A 27,579-nucleotide genomic window follows, 5' to 3' on the forward strand; every position below is an offset into this window, starting at 1 on the left:
CCCAGTACTCAGATGTTCCTAGGAAATGAAAGACATACCATACTTATCTTTTCTATTGAAATTGGAGTAAATTATTATGCAGGCTGAGAGGGGTTCCCAAACTTTTTCATATAACTGTATAACGTACTGTTTCTCTGCACTGGTAAAACTGTTGTGTTTGCTTCGGAAAGACTACTATAGTATATATACTGTAAACAAGCTGCTGTGTAGCAACGAGGGCAGCCATTCAAACGTGAGAAAAGGCACATCTTACATGGCAAATAACAGATAAAACACCATTGTATTGAACAGGGTTTATCTGTTATGTGCTATGTAACCTGTTCTTTTATTCTTTTTTATAGCTTGTATGGCTGCCCCCCCCCCATGGCTACGCAGCAGCTTGTTTATATAAACTACTGTATAGTAGTCTTTCTGAAGCAAATACACAGCATTTTTCAGTGCATGCTAACTGTATATTATATGTTAATTACCTTAATATTCTTTATTTTTTTGGTGTTTCTGTTCCTTTAATATAATAATGTATTTTCCATGTTAATTACACAACATACAAGGCATTTTATCACTGCCAAAGCTCAAAAATATAAACCACATCCATTGGTGGCCATGCAACCCCCCCATACAAGTTAAAAAGAAACATTGGAACCCCAGAGAATATTTAAAAAAAACATTGGTGGCAGGGGCCTATAGAGTATTAAAATAATACATTGGTGGCTAGGGGTTAAAAAAAAACAGATTGGTATTCAGTAGAACTGAACTCGTAGCTTCGAGTTTTTATCTTTGGCTCCTTTCATGGCTTCGGAACTTCAACTCCTTTCGTGGCTTCTGGTCTTTTTGCGGCTTCAGGACTTTATTCTTTGGTCCCTTTCGGTTTCTGGTCTGTTCAAACCTTCAGAACTTCAACTTTGGCATTAATTGTGGCTTTGGGTCTTTTTGCGGCTTCGGGTATTCAGCACGACTTCAGCGCTGTCAAGGGGGCCTGGCTATTTTGAAAATTGGAGCAAGTTGCCCACCCAATTTAGGCTCGGTACAACAGCACCCCAAGTTCCCCCCTCAGAAAACATAACTTGACTTTAGTTTTTCCTAATAAAACAATAGGAAAAAAGAATGTTCAGGACAATCCCTATTCTTTAAATCAATTTAAAAGGCAGTAATCATACTACACAGTAGGGGCATTCACAGTAGCACTGGAATCCAACTCATCCTCTGCAAGATTCTTACTCTCCAATGCTGATCTCTGTAAATGAGCTGAAGGGTAACAAGTATAAAGTATATACATTTTTCCAGCACAAATATTATCTTTTTAAAAATTTTGCCCTTTAACAGAACACTTGTTACTGGATTGCATGAGATATTTTATACCTAGACTATTCATTCTTTGAATTATATTGTAACCTTTATTTTTACATAATAAACAATAAATCAGTAATAAATAAATCAGCTCAAGTAATTAATGATTTCAGTTAAGATTCTGATATAAAACATGACTATTTTCCCAAATATCTATATGGAATTTGGAATTTCTACTCTACAATGACTAACAAAATACATTCAAATACTTTCACTAGCTGTGCATTTCACCTTTTCCGAAAAGACATTTAAAGACATTTTTGTTGTTGAAAAAGCATTATAAATCTCTGAAGCAGCATGTAAATGATAGCAGAGTATAACAGGCATGAGTTGTAATCCTGGGGCACGTCCTGTGGTTTTAAAAGAAAGGACAGAGGAGACACTGGATTGAATCATTGCTTATGCTAGCTCTCCAAGGAAACATCGATATCTGTCCCTCTTGATAGACAAACTTAATTAACCTTTGCTATTCTGTCCCAAGCTACTGTTTTAGTCAAAAGCACTGACCCATAAACAATATGTTGCCATCAGAATTTTAAAGTGCCGTGACATCAAGGAGGTATAGTCCTGTCAGCACTACTGGAAAATAAACCTCTTATATTATCTCCACCAAGATATATAGATTCAATTCATGACACAGATGAGCTGTCAGAAACATTATGACATTGATACTTTTAGCATAAATCTGCAGTGTAGAGGGCAGGATAGTGCAGATGCCAAAAATACAAAAAGGCAAGTCAAACCTAGACAACCTACAGCAGATGCTTCTTTAATTTGCCATGTATAATATTTTTATCCCACCTAAACAGAGTACACCATTCATTCATTCTACATTGAAAAAAAAACATCTTTTCAAAAAATAACATCTTAATTCATGTTTTCCTCAGGGCACATGTCATTGCACTATAACTATAAGATTTCCTTGTTACTTTGCAACAGCTGAAGGGCTAGAAAACAGTGCCAGGAAACCCTCATAGGATACCTAGCCACTCAGACTGTAGGGGCAATGGACTTTATAGGAAGGTTGCATTTAGTAATATAGTATGCAGTCTATACATCTTTTGCCGAGGAAGTCAAAGGTATAACACATATATGATTAAGAGCTAAACTCCACGAGGCGATCCGGAGTATTAATATAAGACCAATGACATACACCAAAACCAGTGCAGCCTTAAAGTGACACTGACACAAAAAAATTATGTTCAAAATATTAATCTACCTCAAAGTTACCTATCGGTTTTCACTAGTAGTTCTGCTTTTGTAAGTAATTTTCACTTGAAGTTCCTCAACCTGACTGTTTTGCCAACCTGACTGTCCCTTCTTAATCTGTCAGTTAGTTTCTAATGCTAACGGACTACTGCTGCACAAATATGGCAGCTCCCTCATAGAGGAACAGGGTAGTAAGAAGGGTAATGTAATGTCAGTATCTCTTAATAGTGATACAACTGCCTATGGGCAAGTGAAGTCTTGCATGACCAGGACCTGTGGTCACAGTGGTAGACTTTTTTTCTAAGAATTTACCCATGACGAGAGAGCTGAACTACTAATATCCACTACAAAATGACCCATGTGCTAAAATACTAGTTTTCACTGAAAACCCACCTATCCAAGGAAGTCTATCAGATTCCTAATTACTGGATGACTGCTTAACAAAAGCTTCACTGAGCCATTTAACAGCCCTCTTAACCTATAAATCTTCTTTTCACATCTGTTTCGCACAGCCTTTACAACGTTCTTGTATATTTTAAAGCGCAAGTAACAACAAAAACTGATAATACTTTTATTATTTACTAAAACTAAATTTTTCTGGTCGTGCTTTTTTTTGGGGGGGGGGGGGGAACACAAATTTTTCGAGAAAATCCACTACCTCAAATCTGTCAAGGGCATGTATAAGTCAATGGCACATGTCCCTATCCCAATTTGAAGATATGGTGGTTTGTGTTGGGTTTAGCCCTATAATCAAAAATAATAAAAAAAAATTGTTAAAATCTGGGGGCAACTGGGAAATGGACAATATGTCTGGCCCCATGTCAGATTTCAGAATTAAATATAAAAAATCTGCTTTTGAAAAATAGATTGCAGTGCAGAATTCTGCTGGAGCAGCACTATTAACTGATGTGTTTTCGAGAAAGCATTTTTTCGCATGACAGTATCCCTTTAAAACATATTGGCAGCTGAATTTCAGTAAGAAATCATTTTATCAAAATATATTGGAATGGAATTGGAATAAACATCTCCATATCTACAATAGTTTGCATTGGAAAGCTTTTGCAATAAAGAGCTTTTGACAAACAGCTGTTTACATATGCCTCCATTTGGTGCTTTTTATAGACTCACACCTATATGGCCTGCTCCTAATAAGAGAATGAGAGAATCTAACCCCTTTTTGCTTTGCCAAAAATTCGCAGAACGGCGAAAATTCGCCAAAACGCATTGGTCTATGGGAAACAAAATTTTTTTGATGCACATTTTTTCTCACCCATTGGAGTCTATGGGGTTATTTTCGCTGTGAAACTTGGTGAATATTTTCTCTCATCACTACTCCTCTCTATCACACACCTCTTTATCAGGCCTTATGTGGTCTCCACAGACTTTTTCTGATCTCTCTACTTATCCATCTACAGTCATATGAAAAACCCCTCTCAGCCTGCATAATAATTTACTCCACTTTCAACAAAAAAGATCATAGTGGCCCATGAAAATGACTCTCAGCTTTATCTGGCCCTACACTTGTGACGAGGGGACATACACAGGAAAAATCCAGTAACCCAAATATTCTAAAACCAACATAGAATTAATAACAATAATACCCTACCGCCATGTAGCTATTGATTTTCAATTTCTTTTTTTTTTCTTTTTCTTCCTTTAATTTTCATTTGTGCATTATTATGTAACATTAATGACAGGGTAACGCAACCAGCGGATGACTCATTTCATGTGTAATAAAAGTTAATAAAACATGTCAGTTTAAGAAAAAAAAAAATAACAGTGGTATGTCTTTCATTTCCCAGGAACATCTGATTACAGTGGTGTTTTCTGAACAAAGATGTTTAGTGAAGCAGTATTCAGTTGTATGAAATTAGATCAAATGTGAAAAACTGGCTGTGCAAAAATGTGGGTACCCTTGTAATTTTGCTAATTTGAATGCATGTAACTGCTCAATACTGATTACTGGCAACACCAAATTGGTTGGATTAGCTTGTTAAACCTTGAACTTCATAGGCAGGTGTCCAATTATAACAAAAGGTATTCAAGGTGGCCAATTGCAAGTTGTGCTTCTGTTTATGACACTCCTCTGAAGAGGGACAGCATGGGATCCTCAAAGCAACTCTCAAAAGATATGAAAACAAAGATAGTTCAGTATCATGGTTTAGGGGAAGGCTACAAAAATCTCAGAGGTTTAAACTGTCATTTTCAACTGTTAAGATGGCCATAAACGCAAAGATCCGAACGTTCGAATCCTCGAACGACCGGACTTCCCCATCTCCCGACCTGCCACTAACCTTCAGTTTAAATAAAATAGTAGAAGAACAGATCAGCCAATGTTCTGCCCCTAACAGCAATCATACGAAAGTTTATGTCCTACAAAGCTGGTGACAGTCTCCCACTGAAAATCGTCAGATCGGCAATACATGCAGAGATATTATCGGCAGCCGACAGAAATCTTTTAACCTGGCCGATCGTCCAAATGATCTCCATGGGACGAAAAATGTCGGGACACTCCACACGGTCCGAAAATCATACAAATCGAGGATTCGTACCATAAGATCTTTGCGTCTATGGCCAGCTTAAGGAATGTAATCAGGAAATGGAAGGCTACAGGCACAGTTGCTGTAAAGCCCAGGTCTGGCAGGCTAAGAAAAATACAGGAGCGATATATGCGGAGGATTGTGAGAATGGTTACAGACAACCCAAAGATCACCTCCAAGGACCTGCAAGAACATTTTGCTGCAGATGGTGTATCTGTACATCGTTCTACAATTCAGCACAATTTGCACAAAAACATCTGTATGGCAGGGAGATGAGAAAGCCCTTTCTGCACTCACGCCACAAATAGTCGCTTGTTGTATGCAAAAGCTCATTTAGACAAGCCACAGTCATTTTGGAACAAAGTGCTTTGGACTGATGAGACAAAAATTTAGTTATTTGGTCATAATAAAAATCGTTTTGCATGGTGGAAGAACACCACATTCCAATGAAAAAAACCTGCTACCTACTGTCTAATTTTGTTATGATGCATGTTTTCTGTTAATCCAATAAATTTTATGTCACTGCTGAAATACTACTGTTTCCATAATGCATTTTATATATTAAAAGGAAGTTGCTACTTTGAAAGCTCAGCCAATGATAAACAAAACTCCAAAGAATTAAGAGGGGTTCCCAAACTTTTTCATGACAGTATCTTTTTCCCTTCCTTTTCTGTCTTCTTTGCTGCCTCCTCTACTTTCCCATCCTCCATCTGTTCCGACACCTCCATTTTCATATTTCTCTTTTCCTCTTTGCTATATTCTCTTGCTGTTTCATCTCACCTTCCCATCTAATCTGCTTTCCTTTTTTTCTATCCCTTACCTCTTTTTGATAATCCCTCTAATGCTCCCCTTTCTACACATTTCCCCTTCTTTACTATTGCTTTGTTTGCGATTCACCTTAACTTTTAATGCACATTCCCTTCCCTTTACATAAGTAATGCAACTTGTTCCACCCGAAGTAAAACAGTGGAGTAAAGAAAAAAGGAAGACAAGTGAAATAAAAGCCGTTTCAGTTTGGGGTGAAGGGTTAATTCAATACTGTGCAGGGCAAATAGTACTAACACCTTCCTGAAGAGGGCAATATATGCTTGCTACTTCTGTATTTTTTTTTTTATTCTTCTTCTACGTAACGTTTGCATTAATACAGTAAAAATGTCTTTACCAACCGCCAGACAAATTCAAAGTTCCCTGCCTCTCCTACAATGGAAAGCAAATAGTTTATCCTAACTCTGAATGCACTGCTGTCTGTGTTTAGTGGAACCACATCCAGAGTGTTAGGTATATGGTGGCATATGAAATGGTTGTGGCTTGTTCATTACTCAGACTGGGGAGTCCTTTATTTACCATTATATATTTTTTGAAGGAAAAGGTGTGATAGCGGTCAACATCAAGAATTTCTATGATGGGTTAGAGACATGAAGCTTTAATAATTCAATGCAAGATGGATAACATTTAAGACAATGACATTAGACGCACAATACCTGCCACTGATTTCCTGACTGGCTAGGGACATAAGCAGCTGGATGGTTTCTGTGATTATTTTTTAGTGGCGGCCCGCTTATTCCTCCCATATCATTGCCACTGGTAGATTCAGCAGCCATAGCCATTTGGTATGGAGGGTAATTGTACAGGTTGTTGTAGTACGGATAAAGTGGAGGTTGGTAGAAGTTACTGTAGTAAGGGGAGTCCATAACCAAATCAGATGTGCTCTCCATATGCCCTCTGCTGGTGATGGAAGGGATTTCTTGAATTAACACCTTGCCTTCTGAAAAAACAGAAATAGTATATATTTAGCTGTTTGGCTTCAAGTTCTTGATATATATACACGGAAAGTATTCTGATTGCACGTTTTGATCAATACAGTTAATCACAAAATAACTTCCTGGCTGTGAACATGTTTTTTTCAATTAATTGGTTCACAGAGAAATACTTTATTCCTTTGTTCAAGCTCTCTCTATGCCACCTATATATACAGTCTCAGTATATATTTTATTCATAGGTTTTATTTAGACAAAAGGTTGAACTTGATAGATGTCTTTTTTTTATCAATCTAAATTACTATGTTACTTCAGGTAACAAGTTAGTATTAGCAGTGTCAAATATCTCAGTATCTGTTCCAATTTACCTTTTGAATTATTTTTTACCAAAATGAACACATTGTGTGTTGTATTGTACCAGCGCAGTTACCCACAGAAACTAATCAGATCTTTGCTTTCATTTTCTGTCTTGTGATGGATTTTTCAAGCTAATTGCCGATTGGTTGCTGCTCACAACTGCACCTGCGAAACGTAGCATTTATGCTAGTAAATCAGCCCTTGTTAGTTTTGGTACATTGACAGTAGCAATCCTGGAAGAGCTTACATTCTGAGTAAATAATAAGAATTAGTTAATCCATGATAACAGGAGGAGGCAGGAATCATATAAAACACATTAGGGGTACAGCAGTGTTCCAAAAAACTGGGATGCTAATAAACAATTGTATTTTATTAGTTACCAACCATTCATTTATTTATTGGATTTAAATGGATTATGTCATGATTTTTATGTTGTAATTGTTATTACACTGTACAATTCACTCTACTATTTAAAATGTTATTCTTGAAACAAAGAATGTATATTTTTTTAATTGTAATATTGGTGCATAGACAGCAATCTCAAGTCATTGTGCCTGATCCTTTGCTCTCGGAAACAGCCTTCAACTTGAAGGAATTGTGCTTGGACTTGGGTTTTTAAAGTGATTCTGTCATGATTTTTATGGGTTACGTTTGATTCCTAAATTACACTGTTTACATTGCAAATTATTAACTCTACTATTTAAAATTTTATTCTTGAACCAACAAATTTTGTAGCTGTAATATTTGTGTGGAGGCAGCCATTTCAGTGCATTGTGCCTGATCCTGAGCTTTGAGGAGCCAGCACTTCAAGATGGAACTGCTTTAAGACAGCTATTGTTTCTCCCTTTCCCATTTTATTTTACCGTGACATGGGTCGTGTTTGCAGTGCTAAAAATTCTCCCCTACAAGCAGCCTATCAACAGAGCAATCAATGGGCAGCTAACCAGATAGCAGCTACAGTGGTGTGAAAAACTATTTGCCCCCTTCCTGATTTCTTATTCTTTTGCATGTTTGTCACACAAAATGTTTCTGATCATCAAACACATTTAACTATTAGTCAAAGATAACACAAGTAAACACAAAATGCAGTTTTTAAATGAGGGTTTTTATTATTTAGGGAGAAAAGAAATCCAAACCTGTGTGAAAAAGTAATTGCCCCCTGAACCTAATAACTGGTTGGGCCACCCTTAGCAGCAATAACTGCAATGAAGCATTTGCGATAACTTGCAACGAGTCTTTTACAGCGCTCTGGAGGAATTTTGGCCCACTCATCTTTGCAGAATTGTTGTAATTCAGCTTTATTTGAGGGTTTTCTAGCATGAACCGCCTTTTTAAGGTCATGCCACAACATCTCAATAGGATTCAGGTCAGGACTTTGACTAGGCCACTCCAAAGTCTTCATTTTGTTTTTCTTCAGCCATTCAGAGGTGGATTTGCTGGTGTGTTTTGGGTCATTGTCCTGCTGCAGCACCCAAGATCGCTTCAGCTTGAGTTGACGAACAGATGGCCGGACATTCTCCTTCAGGATTTTTTGGTAGACAGTAGAATTCATGGTTCCATCTATCACAGCAAGTCTTCCAGGTCCTGAAGCAGCAAAACAACCCCATACCATCACACTACCACCACCATATTTTACTTTTGGTATGATGTTCTTTTTCTGAAATGCTGTGTTACTTTTACGCCAGATGTAACGTGACGCGCACCTTCCAAAAAGTTCAGCTTTTGTCTCGTCGGTCCACAAGGTATTTTCCCAAAAGTCTTGGCAATCATTGAGATGTTTTTTAGCAAAATTGAGAGGAGCCTTAATGTTCTTTTTGCTTAAAAGTGGTTTGCGCCTTGGAAATCTGTCATGCAGGCCGTTTTTGCCCAGTCTCTTTCTTATGGTGGAGTCGTGAACACTGACCTTAATTGAGGCAAGTGAGGCCTGCAGTTCTTTAGATGTTGTCCTGGGGTCTTTTGTGGTCTCTCGGATGAGTTGTCTCTGCGCTCTTGTTCCATGTTTTTGCCATTTGTGGATAATGGCTCTCACTGTGGTTCGCTGGAGTCCCAAAGCTTTAGAAATGGCTTTATAACCTTTACCAGACTGATAGATCTCAATTACTTTTGTTCTCATTTGTTCCTGAATTTCTTTGGATCTTGGCATGTTGTCTAGCTTTTGAGGTGCTTTTGGTCAACTTCTCTGTGTCAGGTAGCTCCTATTTAAGTGATTTCTTGATTGAAACAGGTGTGGCAGTAATCAGGCCTGGGGGTGAGTACAGAAATTGAACTCAGGTGTGATAAACCACAGTTAAGTTATTTTTTAACAAGGGGGGCAATCACTTTTTCACACAGGCCCATGTAGATTTGGAGTTTTTTTCTCCCTTAATAACGTAAACCTTCATTTAAAAACTGCATTTTGTGTTCAATTATGTTATCTTTGACTAATAGTTAACGGTTTTTGATGAGCAGAAACATTTAAGTGTGACAAACATGCAAAAGAATAAGAAATCAGGAAGGGGGCAAATAGTATTTCACACCACTGTATCTGACACCTCTACTGAAGGATTTGTTTTCATTGCACCACTTAGTGATAGACATGAGAATAGCACACAAGAAAAAAGCAGGGGGTTCCTGACAAATTTCAAAATTAAATACTGAAAAATGTATTCGCTCTTTTAAAAAACTGATTTCAGTGCTGAATTCTGCTGGAGCAGCAATATTAACTGGTGCATTTTGATCTTTCATACTGATTGCTATTCTCATATCTACCACTAGATGGGGCATGGGAACATTTTTAGCAATGCAGAACAGGTGTCAGAGAGCTGTTATCTTCCCACTGTTCTGTTGATGAATAGGAGAGGGCCAGAATAGAAAGATGAGTAATAATAAGTACCAATAACAATACATATGTATCCTTACAGAGCATTTGTTTTTAGTTGGGTTCAGTGACCTCCATTTGAAAGCTGGAAAGAGACAGAAGGAAAATAATTCAAAAACTATAGAAAAGGAATAATGAAAACCAATTGAGAAGTTGCTTAGAATTTCCCATTCTATACCATACTAAAAAGGTTAACTTAAAGGTGACCCACCCCTTTAAAGGAAAACTATAATCCCGAAATATAAAAATATATTGCATAAAACAGCTCATATGTAAAACCTTACTTCATCTTAAGTGAACTATTTTCATAATATACTTATTTTAGTAGAATGTGGCATTGAGTAATCCTAAATAGAAAATTGCCATTTTAAGAACCCTGTGATTCCAAGTACATACATACAAACCAAAGAAACCATACATGTTGTGTGTACCCTACTCTGCCTTCCCTATGCTCCCGGTGTGTGTCATACTCTGCCTTCCCTATGCTCCCTGTGTGTGTCATACTCACACACATATAGTTCGGGCCCCTAAGGTGTTAAATCATGTGCTGGGGTGTGCTGTGTTTAAAGTTCTTGTAGTAACATAGGTGTGGTTTAAAGTGGGTGTGGTTTAAAAAGGGGAGTGGTGAACACTGACTTCCATTATTGGTTCTCCATCATGGAGACCAGAACAATTCTGGCTCTCAGTACCACAGAAGTTGGACAGCACTTCTGTACAGTATCCAATTTAGAGGTCATATGCTCTATTAGTAAATTACCTTCTATATATTTTAGGTTGGGTTTTTTTGCACTAGAAAACATAATGACCAGATTCAATTAGATAACAAAAAATCTTCTTATTCAATTCCAGATTGTCTCACTGTTTATCACATGAAAACTCTATTGAAGTCTATGGGAAAAACTGGAACTGAATTAGGAAAAAAAAAATTTCCCCTAAAATTGATTTCTGGGCCAGGAGGGTCTACCAAATTGCCACGATCCAAAATTTATTTTTTGGGTTAATATTACCCACAGAATATAAAATGCCAAGGTGCCCAAAGAAGCCACAAACATGGGCCTCTTATGATACCCCTTTGTAACACCCAGTGCATTTATCTAATATGATTTAAGTTACTTGGCACTTAGGCCCAATACTGGAATTGCTTGCCTGCTGCCTGTCTTATATCTGGCAAATGGCAGCCTTAGCGTCATTTGGATCTCAAAACTCCATTCTGACCCCAATGTCAGAACCAAACCTGAAAGCTGCTTTCCTGATGTCCAGAACTTGGGTAGCGATGAAGGTTTTGAAGTAATGCAGCCAGTGCCATTTTTGTATAATCAGAGCTAGTTTTTATAAAAATGGTATGGACTTTTTAATAAATGCATATATAAATAACTTTTTTTAATGTAGATGATGACAGCCCTGCCTGCCTCTGCTGTTTTTCAAAGAAATTTACACCATTTTCCATACCAGGCACTTGAATTTGACCTTATTGTGTGACTTCAGATCAAGCATGGTGTAAAATAATAGCCCTATTTTCTGTGTCAATTCTAGTCCCAGTCCTAGTCCAATTACTGCTAAACTGTACCATATCATTGGTTGTATGCAGGAAGATGTACATACATAAAGCTTAAATGCACCTATTGTCATAGTAATCACATTTTTGTATTACGATAACGGCTAAACTACACAGAAGATTTGGATCAGATTTGGTGGGTCAGATAAAATTGTCATGCAACAGCATGTGATTTTGTTGGATGCTGCAACATTTTATCCCCAAGTTGTATAAGTCGGATGGTGTGTTTTGTTTATGAATTTACATCTGAATATCAATGTATTTCAATTAGTGAAAAAAAGTCTTTCAAACACCATCAGATTTTATCAAGCACAGCATGCCGCAGATAGCAAAACTCCCGTTTTGAATTTTTGATTGCTTAGTCAGGATGAAGTTCAATTAGAAATATTTGTTTGAAAATGCAGAGACTACATTCCCGTTATTTCGAGCATTTTGGATATCAGGTTCCCCTACCTGAATTAACTTATGTACATATAAAAAGGGCATTTGATTCAGTTGCGGAGGCATATCTCTGGACCACAGTGAAGTGTTTCTTACAATAGCTATAAAACACATCAAAACATATGTCTTTCCTGCTCTATTGGGGGAGAAGGCAAGGTTGCCCTGTCTTTCAACTATTATTTACCATTGCAATGGGCCCACTGGCATGCTTGAGCAGAGAAGCCACTGCTATTAAAAGTTTATGCCAATTATGGAAAAAAGATCTATGTCTACAAATTATTTTCTGCTGTATCTAGAAAATCCTGAGTCAGACCTGAAACAAGATCTGATAATTATCATCACCACACTATTTACTTGTGCCTCAAAATAACCTGAGCAAAATCTACCCTCTTCTCAATTAATTAATTAATTGAACTCTGTTAGGATTCTAACTAAAATGGAGGCAAAATTTTGTCTATATTAACAGAATTCATGAATGATATTTGTACACACTTATGGGAAGGGGTGCAAGGGAACTCTGGAATTACAGAGATGGAGGTAATTCCGGGGTTCCCTAAGTGTGTTACATCAATAGAGGCAACTGACTTGCACCAACCAAGTCAGGCTCTAGTTCTGTTATTAATGGTGCATGTTGGAAATGACGCTATTCACAAATCATACAGATAATGGCCACAGGCAGAGAGGGGTCATGTGAGGTATTTATATCTAATGTAAGTAATTCTAAAACAACTGGACTTGCTGAGTAATCATTGAAGACGTTTCACTACTCATCCGAGCAGCTTCTTCAGTTCAACAGTTCAGCTCAGCTCTTTTTAGCTAAATTAACCTGATATATTATTTCTTGGAAGTTAATCAGTACTTCCCTCAGATAGATAAACTGCATAGCAAACCCTGGAAATGAGACCCAGCATTAAGCAACTTAACACTGAGGGTTTGTATTGTGCTGCGCTTCTGACATCATGAGAGGAAGGATATAATCTATTCAGATGCCTCTTTTCTATGCTATAAGCATTCACTCCCTTGCTTGCTGCCACTGCCAAGCTGATAGGGCCTGCATTGCTTCACTTCACACTTGACTCTAAGGCCATGAGGCAGCCTTGGTGGAAATTCACTCCCTAACCTTATAATCTGAAACATTAGAACATTATGTTTCTCCCACAAGACAATAATGACGGGGATAATATATAAACTGAATTCATCAGCAGAGAGGTTATGTAACCGTCAGTAGCTAACTTCTGAATATTTTGATAAAAGTTTATTTTTGATACAGAGACAATAAGGCTTAATTACAAAGTGCAAAACAGCAACATTTGGATGCATATTGCAAAGCATTTCCCCATGAAAAAAACAATATTACCAGGATAACAGTGGACATCCACTAAGCTCTGTCCATGAAAACTGAGCACAAGTAGTCACACTCATTTTTCCCATTGCATTTGTGTTGAATGGTGTAATTTCCACCAGCATTAACATGTGATTCACCTACCACAACTTAGTTGGTAAGGGAAACCTGGAATTGCCATCACGTTCAGGCTGTGGAAATTCCAGGGTTCCTTTGTATCAATGCATGCACTTGTGTGTAATACATAGGAGAAGGCTGAAGGGTTGCATTTTTGCTAGCCTCATATTGTAAAGCAGTAGATCTTTTTTTTGGGAGCCCATTGTTTGTATTTTCCCCTTAAAGTCACTGTTGCTTGGGTCAGAACCCATGCTTAAATAAAGGCTTTTAAGATATTCTTTGAGACGTGTTGTCTGCTCTAGCCATTGTGTGAAATGCACTTTATATTGGCAACTTTATATCTTGGGAACTCACTTATCGAAGAAGCAAAAGTGAATAGATGAGTTATACATGAGTTAAGAGAAACAACTTAAAGGAACATTAACCCTGAAAAATGAAAGAATGACAATATAATCAACTGTTGTCCTGCACTGGTAAAACTGGTGCATTTGCTTCATAAAAACTGTTATAATTTATATAAACAAGCTGCTGTGTAGCCATGGGGGCAGCCATTCAAGCACAGGACACACAGTAGATAACAGATTCTGAAGTTCTGAAGAATTCTATTGTATACTACAGAGTTTATCTGTTGTGTATCTTGTGCCTTTTCTCCTTTTTCAGTTTTGAATGGCTGCCCCATGGCTACACAGCAGCTTGTTTATATAAACTATAGTAGTGTTACTGAAGCAAACACACCAGTAGTACAGTCAATACATTATATTTTCATTACTTTAATGCAGTTTCATTTTTTGGTGTTACTGTTCCTTTAACTGCTCAGCCTATGTACTCTATAACATAAGAACTTCAATACAAGTAACTGCAATTTCTCTTCTCTCTCTTTAGGAAAGCACATCATTTAAACTGCACCCTTTGAAATTAGTGTAGCAGCATCAATGAAAGACTTTAAAGGCCTCCTACTGTTTTGTACAATTGTGTAGTTTGCAATTTGTTTTAGCTGTCTGATGTGAGGTCTGCTTACAGTAATTAACTTATCACTAGCATTCTAAAAACTTGTGTTCTTAATTGGTAACAGCTTATTCTACCTAATTGAGTAAGCCCATAATTCTAGCATCCCGAGGGTGCTGACACTGGACACTTCATTGCAAACAATCTGTCCTGCTGGTGATGAAGCACCAGAGAATACCTGCCTCTTCACATTATTTGAAATCGCCAAATTCGAAACACATTACATGCACTACTACTTAAAAATGCCTCCTACGCAATGCGTTTTCATCTGACAGTCGGATCCGGATTCTCCTTCACTTCCTTTTTCATTAAAACATCCGACATGTCGCATAAGTTTTATCGCATAGCGACGTGTGGGCTCCTTGCGCACCATGAAGTCCTATCCTTACACATTTTTGGACGATTACCCAGGATCACTTCCTGGGGCAATTTTTTTTCAGGTGCTTCATTGTGTGTAGGAGAAATTTCCCACTAGTGATGAAGCACTCCTCTAACAGGGCTCTTAGGGGAAACCTTATTGACTGGTAACTTACTTTATCTTAAAGGGATACTGACATCAGAAAACATGTTTTTTTCAAAACACATCAGTTAATAGTGCTGCTCCAGCATAATTCTGCACTGAAATCCATTTCTCAAAAGAGCAAACAGTTTTTTTTAAATTCAATTTTGAAATCTGACATGGGGCTAGACATTTTGTCAATTTCCCAGCTGCCCCTGGTCATGTGACTTGTGCCTGCACTTTAGGAGAGAAATACTTTCTGGCAGGCTACTGTTTTTCCTTCTCAATGTAACTGAATGTGTCTCAGTGGGACATGGGTTTTTACTATTGAGTGTTATTCTTAGATCTACCAGGCAGCTGTTATCTTGTGTTAGGGAGCTGTTATCTGGTAACCTTCCCATTGTTCTTTTATTTGGCTGCTGGGGGGGAAAAGGGAGGGGGCGAAATCACTCCAACTTCCAGTACAGCAGTAAAGAGTGATTGAAGTTTATCAGAGCACAAGTCACATGACTTGGGGCAGCTGGGAAATTGACAATATGTCTAGCCCCATGTCAGATTTCAAAATTGAATATAAAAAAATCTGTTTGCTCTTTTGAGAAATGGATTTCAGTGCAGAATTCTGCTGGAGCAGCACTATTAACTGATTCATTTTGAGAAAAAAAAAAGTTTTTCCCATGACAGTATTCCTTTAAAGAAAAGTGAACAGATTACATGATTACATGAATTTAAGGGTGGTGGCAGACATGGACATTAGTCACCCAGCGAATAATCTCCCCGAAATGTCTTTGTATTCGCATGCCATCCCGCTGGTGATTCGTATTCTTGCAGACGGGAAGGCATTTCAGGGAGATTAGTCGCCGAAGTAGAGAAGATTTGTCTCTGGGCAACTAAACTCCCCGTCTACCACCACCCTAAGAGAGGAAACTACAATCTACTACTGACCCACTGTTGACTTAAAACAAACATTTTTACCTGCACCGAAATAACTAAGTCTCAAGTTGGCCATGCACGGGTGTATTAATTAAGATGCTGATCTGGCTCCTTCAGACAAACATAAAATGCCAAAGTCCTTATTAATACTCTTTTATCTGTCCTTCCAAAGAAAGTTTCTTTCTTTAACCATCCAACTGAGTTCATGTTCTGCTTCATTACACACTCTCCTGCTCCTATACACTATATACTGTAACTATATATCTTTACAGAAACATTGGCATTTTTAATCATTCTCCCACATCCTCTCCCTCTCCTGTTTTTACCCAGACCTGTGCACCTGCATCCCAATCCAGAGCTGTGCACCCGCATTTGACCACAAAGTTGTTTGTACCCAGACCTCTCTAATGATGAAGCCTCCTGTAGCACTCCCGCCCAAGGACAATAGTGGGGGGGGGGGGGCGGAAGTGCACAGAGAACCAGATGTGACATCACAGACCAGGCAAGAACGAAGGGGAGCTCAGTTAATTGTTTATTTATTTATTTTTACACAGTATATACTGACGTATAGCCACCTGCAGCCTACCTGACTAGCTTTGATGGGTACCTACAGACAGTGTGTATTCTGTGGGTACCCAGCCAGCTGTAGGACTCTACCTATCCTGCTTAGACTATTGCTGCCTCCTACTCACCGGTCTCCCAGAGTCTCACTTCTCTCCCGACATGCAGTTTTATACTATACAGCTAGAATTCTCCTGCTGTCTCCTAAGAGAGCACCTGTTTATCCCCTGGTAAGAGCTCTATCATGACTACCAGTTAAACAGAAGATTGAATACTCAATCCTTCAACCCTTTACTCTTCTTCTCCGCACTACATTTCCTTACTTTTCTCCCTGTATGTTTCTGGCCATTTCATCAGCTCGTCTTAGATCCTCATGCTCAACTAACAAGCATTTGCACCTCGGGAAAGTTGCCTCCGGCCAGACAAGTTGTGCATCTTAGTGACGGACAGTTCTCCAATTTGGAATAATGGCAACAGTCTTCTTATTTGGTAACATCAATTTGTGTGCAACATTACATCAATTGACGTTTTGTAAAAGATAATACTCGGCTTTTCTCTGGGAAAGGTCACAAATACAAAACTCAATAAATGCTGTGCACGATAATAGCATAATGGGCTGTATACATTTTGATGTTTTATATACATAACAAAAAAAAACCCAAATAAGCAGGATGCATACATGATAAACAAAGAACAAACATGTTCTTTCATTTATAGAAATTAAGGTTACTAAACAGCAAACTGAGTTATTAAAATAGGTTGGATATGCAATCTTGATTGCCCTGCTACAATACAAAAATACTGTATCCAATGAGTTAGAAAAAGGTGTTTATGGTTGCTGTCTGTACAGAACTGCTTTATCATTAATCAAGGCCTGCTACCACAATGCTCCCTTTTTATCAGCTACTACACTGCAATGGGCAAAGAGGTACTATGGCTTATTGCCAGTTCCCAGTACAAGGTCATCAGATCTCAAATGTTATCTGGACTGGCCTGCGACAGTATAAATATATTGCACAAGGTACTCTCTTCCGTTACCTGAACTGGCTGTGGAACCTGAAGTGGGTGTGCTGGTTGTCTGTGTAGAACTGTTTTCCAGCATCAAGCAAGAGCTGCTACCACCATGCTCCTTTTTTATCAGCAACTCAGCTGCAATGGGCAAATGGATTGGATGGCTTATTCCCAGCTCCTCTTCCTGGGCTTGCTGTCTTCGCAATGCAACCTAGAATATGAAATGTGTTTTAAAAAGTTATGACTCTTTACTTTTATATAGAGCCAGATATTATTATTCAACTGCTTTACAGAGAATCATGACTGTTGCACAAGTCCGTGAAGGAGTTTATTGATTAAGAGCACACTACCTTCAGCTGCCATAGACAGTGCATTTCCTATTCAAGTGAATGGGAAGCGCAAATCTTAGGTTTTACCTTGTGCACATTCAGTATGTACTGGAAACACAAGCCAGTATGCACTGGATACACATGCCCTTTTTCCTTTTTGTATACTGACTGCCTTCACATATCTCAAGCTCAGGCCTATCTTTACCCCTTTTAGGATACTTATGCTGCAGGATCCTCCTGAAAGCTGGTCTGGGGCTGATAGCAATGGGAAGTATAGCTATAATCAGTCATACAAAGCTATTCACCACTCCCAACCCAGTATAAAATGGGGTATGCTAATAAGCAGCATAACAGATACTAAGGGGTATATTTATCAAAGAGTGAAGTTAGAGATCACCACAGTCTGTTAGCGTGAAATACTGCCTCTCTCCATTCATTTCTATGGAATTTTTAAAGGTGTATTTATCAAATGGTGACCATTCACTTTCATGGTTTGATAAATATGCCTTTCACGCTAGCAGACTGTGGTGATCTCTAACTTCACTCGTTGACAAATATACCTTAAGAGTGTCACAGGTACGCAAAAAAAATGAGACCCCATTATGCAGCATTAAGTAATCCACAATCCCTGCTTTAGGACTAGAACTAGGGGTATGCAAAAGAGGTAGCGGTAGTTTAGGGTTGGGGTTGGGGAAAGTGGTGAAATTAAAAACAAATTACTTAATGAGCAGGTTAACAGGAGCAATACTGACATGGTATGTGGTGGAGTCTGAGGTCTCAAGTGGAGGGGTGGGGGGATGCACAAGTACCTCTTGTCCCAGTTCTGGCAATTTTCAACTTAGTTATATCATTCTGTACTACAGTAGAGAGAATACTTTCCTTCTTTTCAGTCAGTGAATTTAGCTCCCTTTGCTCAGGCTTAGATAACCAGTACTCTAACTCACCGAAGTCTTGGAATGCTATAATCATATCATCAAGCTAAAGGTTTCAGAGGAGTAAGAATTAGAAAGGAGGGCTTTTCTTTATCACAGTTTCATTACAGATTCATTACATATGGACTAAATGGCCAAAATATTTGCCTTTGAAAAATACCCTGTAACGGGCTTTTTCAAGGTCAAACAGATTTAATAGACTGCTCAACACAAGATGCGGAGATGGGTTGGAGATGGAAAAGAACTATATGTCTACGAAAATTAAAATAAATTTGATTTTAACACAAGCATAGTGAGGTGTTAATTCAGTGCTAGGGCAGTCAAGTTACAGACATCCTTACTGAGATAAACTGTGATCAGAGAGATGAAATAGTTTGGTATTCTTTCTAACAAGAGCATATTTAGTTTAGATTACATACATTGTGGATTATCCAAATTATACAATTAATCAATCCACATTATACAGTATAGATTCGCCAAAAATTTGCAAAACCGTGAAATTCGCCAAAATGAATCGAAGTCTATGGGCAGCAAAATTATATCACCCACTAGTCTACGGGTGTCCTTTTCCAAGCGAAACTTGGTGAAAAATTTCACTCATCACTAGTCACTTTCTTTGCTGTCCTACTAGTGTGCAGGGATCATTCTGTTTGATCTATGCAAGGAAAAGTTGAAAGAGTCATGCACTTTCTTCAACCTAAGTTGCTGGGCTACATAATATAAAGTAAACTAATAGCAAAATCTTTTTATAGGACACCGCTACTTTTGCATAATGCTACTGTGAATGCATCAGTCCAATGTTTACTTTTTGAAGATAAACCTCTCCTAAAATACACAATTTACAAAGATAAAATAACATTTCCCAAGTTACATTTATACCGTGTATCTATATTAATGGTAACTTGCCCACATCCCTACTTGAAAAATCAATGATAAAAATAACATTACTGTACCGAACCCAGTGGAATAAAACACTCACGAAGGCAAAGTGGTCGGTAGCGAAACAATATTAAACACTCATTTTGAAAGTAAACACACAGAAGAAAATGCAAATCATTGGATGGGGCACTCACATATGTCATGGCCAGAATATATATTTTGTTATAATATATATATATATATGATAAATATATATTTTTCGGAAATGCAAATATTCCGCTTATGCTGTGTCTTAAAATGTAATGCCTTTTGAAGTAATTTCTCATTCATAATGACTTCATCCTGACAAACAGGCTACTTGTTTTTTCTTGCGCCACATATATGGCACCATATTCTGGACTGAGATTCAAAATAGGCTCTGGCATTTTAGGTATAGGGATATTCACTGATAGGATACATATATTCATTCTTTTAAAGGAGAAGGAAAGACATTTTTACTTGAGAGTGCCAAAAGTTAGGCACCACCAAGTGATTGTATCTACTTACATGACACCCCAGGCCAGTGCCCTATCAGGAGAAAACTGCAGTGGCCCGGGGTTATTCAGCGAGCACCATGGAGTAATAGTCTTCCTGCTTCTTATTTCTTCAAATTTCCAGGGGTATTCGCATGCGATTAGAACGAAATAGACGACTTTGTTAAAGATTGGCTTTTCGCGCTACTGCGCATGCACACCCGTGCAAAAAAAGAAGCCAGAAGCCAATCACTCCATGGTGGTCTCTGTAAGAACCCCCGGACAGGTGCAGTTTTCTGATTATAGGAGCACTGGCTTAGGGTTCTTTAAATAATTCTTATATAGTGAATAAAAGGTTTTGTCATTAAAAACCTATTTCCTAAAAAGGACCAGTAGAAATAATTTTAGATCTTTTTATTGCAGCATAAATTAAAATCACTTCATTTTGCTATTAAAAGAGGCCCTGCTAATTACTATAGGTATATTCAAGAATAATAAACATCACTGCAGGTCACACTTTCAGTGTTAATCTCACAATAGTCATTTTTGCTCCTTACCTGTGCCGCCATAACCCGTTGTCTCTCTGCTATTAGACTGCACTTTTTGCACTGGCAATCCCTCCACATACAGTAGCGCTTGTGTCCCTTCAGGGGAGAAGCATATCCATGATTTCTGCATCGGGCACACTTAGGTAACCGTGGAGACTTCTTTGTATGAACTCCTGATGGGTGCTGCCCGGAGTTACGGGTCTTGCTATATGGTTCCTCATTGTTTTGCATTCTCTGTATTTCAAAGCAATTCCTCTGCAGGGCAGACCAGAAAAAAACTATGATTATGGATATGCATTGAGGGTGCAACTGGCTGCTTCTGAGGCAATAATGCCTGGCCTTGGTTTACTTTGTGGTTTACTCTAGGTTTAGTACACACAGGGGCAGGGACACAATTAGCAACATTGGGGAATGTGTTGTCCAGTGTGGGAGTGGAAATAACACGGAGGGAAACAAGTTTGTTGGCACACAGGCTCTGTTCCCTAATCTATTATTTATTCAGATGAACCCCATATTCTCACTTTTTGATCATCAATGCTATAAAGAAATGCACTGTTACTGAAGCACAAATAAACAAAGCTAAAAATCCAGAACATTTTCAGAACAGGAAACAATGATAACTTAGACTGTACTTCACTTACACAGTAAACAGAACATAATAATTACACACATTTGTTCTATTTTATTTATTTATCCAAGCAAAATGATACAAACATTAAACATACCGTAGTATCATGGTTATGACATCACTAAGCTCCGATTATAACTGATGACATCACTAAGCACTGCTTATTAGGATATAATTTACAGGATATTCATGGATCTTGTGTATTATATGAATATATTTATTACAACAGAATATGTATTATATAGGGAATAATGTACAACCTATTGTAAAATATGAGGATATTAGTAGTACTGAGGAGTAACTGAAGCATATAAAAGGGACAGGCAGAAAGTAACTCTATTTTACATTAGGGGGCACATTATTTTTATATGCAAGTTTCAGTAAATCATAACTTACTAAGCACTATTTACAACTGATACCATCACAAAGCTCCCCATATGGCATTATAAAGCTAATGCCACACAGAGCTGATTCTCAGCCTGTGAAAAAACGTAGGCTGGTTAACATCCCGTGCAAACGCATCAGCCTTCTTCCCTGCCGCCGGAAACACTACGATGGCTAGGGTTGCAGGCACATGTGGCGATATTTGTGGAAAAATGCATAATTTGGTGTTTAAACCTAACATGTGTCTGCTCCCAGGCCAACACGTTCCGACTGAAGGTAAGTAAGAAGGCTAATGCTAGCGAAAAGGGCATTTTCAGCAGGCTGAGAATCAGCCCAGTGTGTGCCATTAGCCTAAGTGCAACTTTTACAGTGGCAGTGACTCATTAATTTAGTTAACCTTAAAGGGGTTATGTACCTTTTAGTTAACTTTTAGTATATTGTAGAGATTGATATTCTGAGACAATTTGCAATTGGTTTTCATTTCTTATTACCGTATATACTCGCGTATAAGCCGAGTTTTTCAGCACCCAAAATGTGCTGAAAAACTCAAACTCGGCTTATACGCGGGTCATACCTCTGCTCTTCCCTCTGTCCTTCCCTCTGTCACCTCTGCCCCAGCCGGACTGCCTGTGTCGCCGCCCGGAGCAGGTCCAGGAGCTCCGGGCGGCGCGTCCTTCCCTGCCGGCGTTCGCTTTCAAAATGGCGGCGCCCATGGCCGCCACGTGGGTAGCGGCGCCGGCCGCTACCCACGTGGCGGCCATGGGCGCCGCCATTTTGAAAGCGAACGCCGGCAGGGAAGGACGCGCCGCCCGGAGCTCCTGGACCTGCTCCGGGCGGCGACACAGGCAGTCACAGGCAGTCCGGCTGGGGCAGAGGTGACAGAGGGAAGGACAGAGGGAAGAGCAGAGGTGACAGAGGGAAGGACAGAGGGAAGAGCAGCCAGGGTGGGGAGAGCGACAGATGGGGGGGGAAGTGGCAGAGTGAAGCAAACATGAAATAGGGGTGGCAGAGGGAAGCAAACATGAAATCCGGTCGGCGACACAGTCAGTCACAGACAGTAACAGGTACCTGCCCAGTGTCCCCCAATTGTTGCGGCTGGGTCACATTCACATTTTGAAATCTGACATGGGGCCCCTAGGCTTATACACGAGTCAATACATTTTTCCAGTTTTCTTAGGTAAATTAGGTACCTCGGCTTATACACGGGTCGGCTTATACACGAGTATATACGGTACTTGTAGGTTTTGAGTTATTTAGCTTTTTATCCAGCAGATCTCCAGTTTGCAATTTCAGCAATCTGGGTGCTGGGGTACAAATTACCCTTGCGACCATGTACTGATTTGAATAGGAGACTTGAATACCAATAAGAGAGGGTCTGAATAGAAAAATTATTAATAAAAAGTAGCAATAACAATATGTTTGTAGTCTTACATAGTATTTGCTTTTTAGATGGGATCAGTGAATGCTGGAAAGAGTCAGAAGAAAACAACAAATAATTAAAGAACTATAAAAATTAAATTATAAATACCGATTTAAAAGTTGCTTAGAATTTATTTTATAACATACTAAAAGTTAATTAAAAGGTTAATTTTAAAAAAAATGTTTCTTTTTTACGAAAAAAAAACCCCACCAACAAAGTTTAAACTTGTAATTCTCTTTAAAACTTGTAAAGCTTTTAAGAAATTACTTACCGATTCTCTGCATGCTCCAGCGTGCAGCGCTCAATTTCTCCTCCCTGCCTTCTATAGGAGATAGCCAGGGAGGGGAAATCGAGCCCCGCACGATGGTTCGGCGCCCTGTTGCCGTTTCAGAAGAGGAGCGCATGCAGAGAATTGGTAATTATTTAATTTAATTTAAATTTAAAAGTTTAAACTGTGTTGGTGGTTTTTTTTTGGTCCTTTAAATGTCTTTCTACTGTTTCCAAGAGAAAGAGGAAAGACAAATCAGTCACCAAACTATTCCACAATACATCAGTATTACAGTCGAGGTACTTTTCTATATTTTCTTATCTATACTGATACTATCAAAAGTGATGGCATTAATACTAATGTCAGGCTCCACAAGAGGATATGGGCACTTCTGTCAGTGAATACATCCCATGCAGCAAGGGTCTAAAACTGCTTGTCCTTAGGATTCTACCCTAATATGTATACAGGTATGGGACCTGGAATGCTCGGGACCTGGGGTTTTCTGGATAAGGGATATTTTTGGTAATTTAGATCTTCATATCTTAAATCTACTAGAAAATCATGTAAACATTAAATAAACTCAATAGGTTGGGTTTGATTCCAATAATGATTCATTATATCTTAGTTTGGATCAAGTACAATATACTTTTTTAGTATAGAGAAAAAGTTAATCATTTTTTAAAATTTGGATTATTTGGATAAAATGGAGCCTAAGGGAGATGGCCTTCCTGTAATTGGGTGCTTTCTGGGTAACGGGTTTCCGGATAACGGATCCCATAGCTGTATTATTATATAGCATTAATACCAATCCCTAGTGTTATTAATGCATTGAGTTAAGAGCACCTTCACAATCTAACCCCCAATTATAGTACAGGTATGGGATCCGTTATCTGGAAACCCATTACCCAGAAAGCACCCAATTACAGGAAGGCCATCTCCCATAGACTCCATTTTATTCAAATAGTCCAAATTTTAAAAAATTATGTATTTTTTCTCTGTAATAAAAAACTGTACCTTGTACTTGATCCAGACTAAGATATAATTAATCCTCATTGAAGGCAAAGCCAGTCTATGGGTTTATTTATTGTTTACATGATTTTCTAGTAGCCTTAAGGTATGATGGTAAACAGGGACACCTTTAGAATCCAATGATTGCCTCTGGGACCAAGTACAGGTATTGGCATCCCTTATCCAGAAATCAAAGAAAGTTCTTAATTACAGGAAGGCTAGTGTCTCCCATAGTGTAAATTTTAAGCAAAAAATTCTAATTTTTAAAAAATTATTTCCTTTTTCTCTATATTATTAAAACCTTTGACTTGATGGTAACTAAGCCACATGAATCACTGGCGCGACTAATCTCCCTGATTCTGTTTGTGTGGCCAGACCCTTAAGGTATGGTGTTCCTAATTATGAAAAGATCCCTTATCTGGAAAAGCTCAGGTCCCAAGCAGTCCAGACAACAGATAATATCTGCATAACATCTAAAGCCCATGGATTTGACATAATATTTATTATTTGTATATTTGTCATCACCCATATGCTGCCTGCTAAACAGTACTTTAATTACATTTACTAAGTGTCATGCTGGTTTATGTACAACTAAACCAACAAATAAATCCATTAAGGATAGATATAGTGGTTAACATTGTTTAAAGACTGCAAGGCAGGGACAGTGGGTTATCAAAAATATCCATTATATGTAACTGTAAACACATGTAACGTTTGTGTAGGAAGCTTCAGCGATGCCAACAATCAACTTTTTATAATGAAACAAAAAATGACGCCCCAACATTGGTTCTACATCTGCACAGGTTCCCAACAAATGGAAAACGTATAGAGGAAGAAAACAACATAGTTGTTTTTAGTGTAGTTTAGTTGTTTTTTTTAAACAAAGCCTCGGTTTTTCTATAGCTATAGCTTAAGGTTAAGACTTGGGGCGGCTGGGAGGTATAATAAAAAAAAGAGCCCTTATCTACAAACGAAATATGACATTGCGTATTTACATAAAGGCAGCACAGCTTAATATTCGCATATACACACCCAGCAAATGGCAGGATCACCAGTAGTAACTTACCGACACTTTTGAAAATTTGTTTTTGTCTCCTGCCTTACTGGGTGATGGCGTGAACGTGACTTTTTTCACTGACTTCATAACAGAATCCTCATCAATCTCCACTGCGCCACTGTGCCACACCCCTGGTCCCTCCGCTATATAATGCATGAGCTCCTTCCCGCCATTTCAGCCGTGCACCATGCGCACTCACCATTGGCTAAGAGCCCCTGCCACCCTCAGAATAGGGAGGTGTTGACCTTTTCCAAAAAAAAAAAAGGCAGCCACACTGTACGTTACATTTCGTAAATATATATACACACACATTTTCTTTTGTACATGGTGGATCGAAAGACAAGATTTCTGTAAAATATATGAAACTTTTGCATGAATGCCCCTGCACCCCAATAATAAGTGCGACACGAGTTCTGGCCGCATTTTGCTGCTCATTTATAAGATGGCAATTCGGCGACTGGCCTATATTATGAGGGGCGTATCATCTCAGTAGCGGTGCTGCTGGCCCTGAGGAGTATTGGGAAGGCTGCAGGAAGGTCAGCGGCAAATATAAGTCACAGAATTAGGGCCCAGTTAACCATAAAGGATATTGCGAGATTTCCCTCCAGGTTTGTGAAGAACATTACAGCCTACAATTATGGTATTATTCGGAAAACAATCCTTTATCTGTCTCAGAAACGTAAAAATCATTGGCATACAGGCAGTAGGCTATATATTACTTCATGCTTTGGGTACTAGCAGGTATATAATACAACACAAGTTTTTTATAACCAACACTTCCATTGCCCTCGCTTCAAAAATTGTAGCCTGTGGTACCAATAGGGTTGCCACCTTTTCTGGAAAAAAATACGGGCCTTCCTATATATTTATCTTTTTTCCCTATTAATAACATCGGGAGCAACCATCATTTTTACACGTCAGGCCTAAGTACCGGCTACATTTCGGGCAGCTAGACACTCAAAACTTCATACTTTTCATTTTGCCCAACCTCGTATTTTATATCCCCTCTTCTTCGTTTGCCAGTGCAAAACATATTACTATATAATTGTATCGTTTACTGCTTAGTTTTACCTGATGAATGTATATCTATCTATATATATATTTATATAGGTGTATTCCTGTAGATAGATAAGAAGTGTCCCTGGTCTTTATGATTTGGTGTCATGGGTCAATAAGACACCAAACAGGCAATGAAACCGTCAACATAAATAGAGTAAGAATACAATATTAACCCTTTAAGTGCCACAGAACGTAGAATCTACGTTCTGTGGATCAAAGGACCAAAGTGCCACAGATCGTAGATTCTACGTTCTGCAGCACTTCCGGGTTTGCGAGCGGAGGAGCGGCTGTTAGAGCCGCTCGCTCCGCTCCTTCACGATCCCCTGCCCCTAGACAACGAGCAGAGCAGGGGATCGTGTGGCCCCTGGGGCGCGATCGCCCAGGGGCCCCAAAGCAGCAGCAGGGACGCGTTTCCTATGCGTCCTGCTGCTGCCTGCGCCGCACTTCCGCCCAGCTCCGCCCCCACATGGCTGATGATCGTTGGAGCTGGAGATCTGCTGCGTGGGACCCTTTCTGATCGATCTGCAGCATCTACCCCAGGTAAGTGTAACATTTACACACACAAAAACACACAAACACACCAACACACACTTATTACAGTAATATACACTTACATTCACACTTACACACACTCACACATAGATTTTTGGGGATTGGGGGGGTCACACACACTCACAGCACCCATGTACACTTGCACACGCGCACATGCGCAAATAACATGCAATTTACCCGTTGTGCACACGCATATGTACATATATGGCTTTGTGGCTTTTTTTTTTTTTTTTCTTATCGCATCGTCTCTTTTTGGGCTAAAAAAAATGTTTTATTGCCGTTCCGAATAGCGTATTCGCTAACCGTACTGTGCAATAGCTTTTGTATGTTATTTTGGTGGTTATATTGCAATTTTGGGTATTTTGGTGCATTTTTAGCCATTTTATTGAATTTTTAGCCATTTTATTGCATTTTCAGCTCTGCATTTGTGTTGTTCACTTGTTTCTGCCCGTATAATCGATTTGGCCCAGCTAAA

At 38.8% G+C, this 27,579-nt stretch overlaps 1 protein-coding gene across 1 annotated transcript in view; it reads right to left on the minus strand.

Moving 5' to 3' along the window:
• dmrt1.L (doublesex and mab-3 related transcription factor 1 L homeolog) overlaps window positions 1–25,615 on the minus strand; it is a 55,650-nt gene extending 30,035 nt beyond the window's left edge. Inside the window, 4 exon segments of the mRNA NM_001096500.1 lie at window positions 6,578–6,861; window positions 17,556–17,739; window positions 20,738–20,983; window positions 25,503–25,615. Of these exon segments, the coding sequence (NP_001089969.1) occupies window positions 6,578–6,861; window positions 17,556–17,739; window positions 20,738–20,959 (690 nt within the window). The 5' untranslated portion in view covers window positions 20,960–20,983; window positions 25,503–25,615.
• Between the last annotated feature and the right edge of the window lie 1,964 nt (window positions 25,616–27,579).

This window comes from Xenopus laevis, chromosome 1L (genome assembly GCF_017654675.1).
Source record: "Xenopus laevis strain J_2021 chromosome 1L, Xenopus_laevis_v10.1, whole genome shotgun sequence".
Classification (NCBI taxonomy): domain Eukaryota; kingdom Metazoa; phylum Chordata; class Amphibia; order Anura; family Pipidae; genus Xenopus; species Xenopus laevis.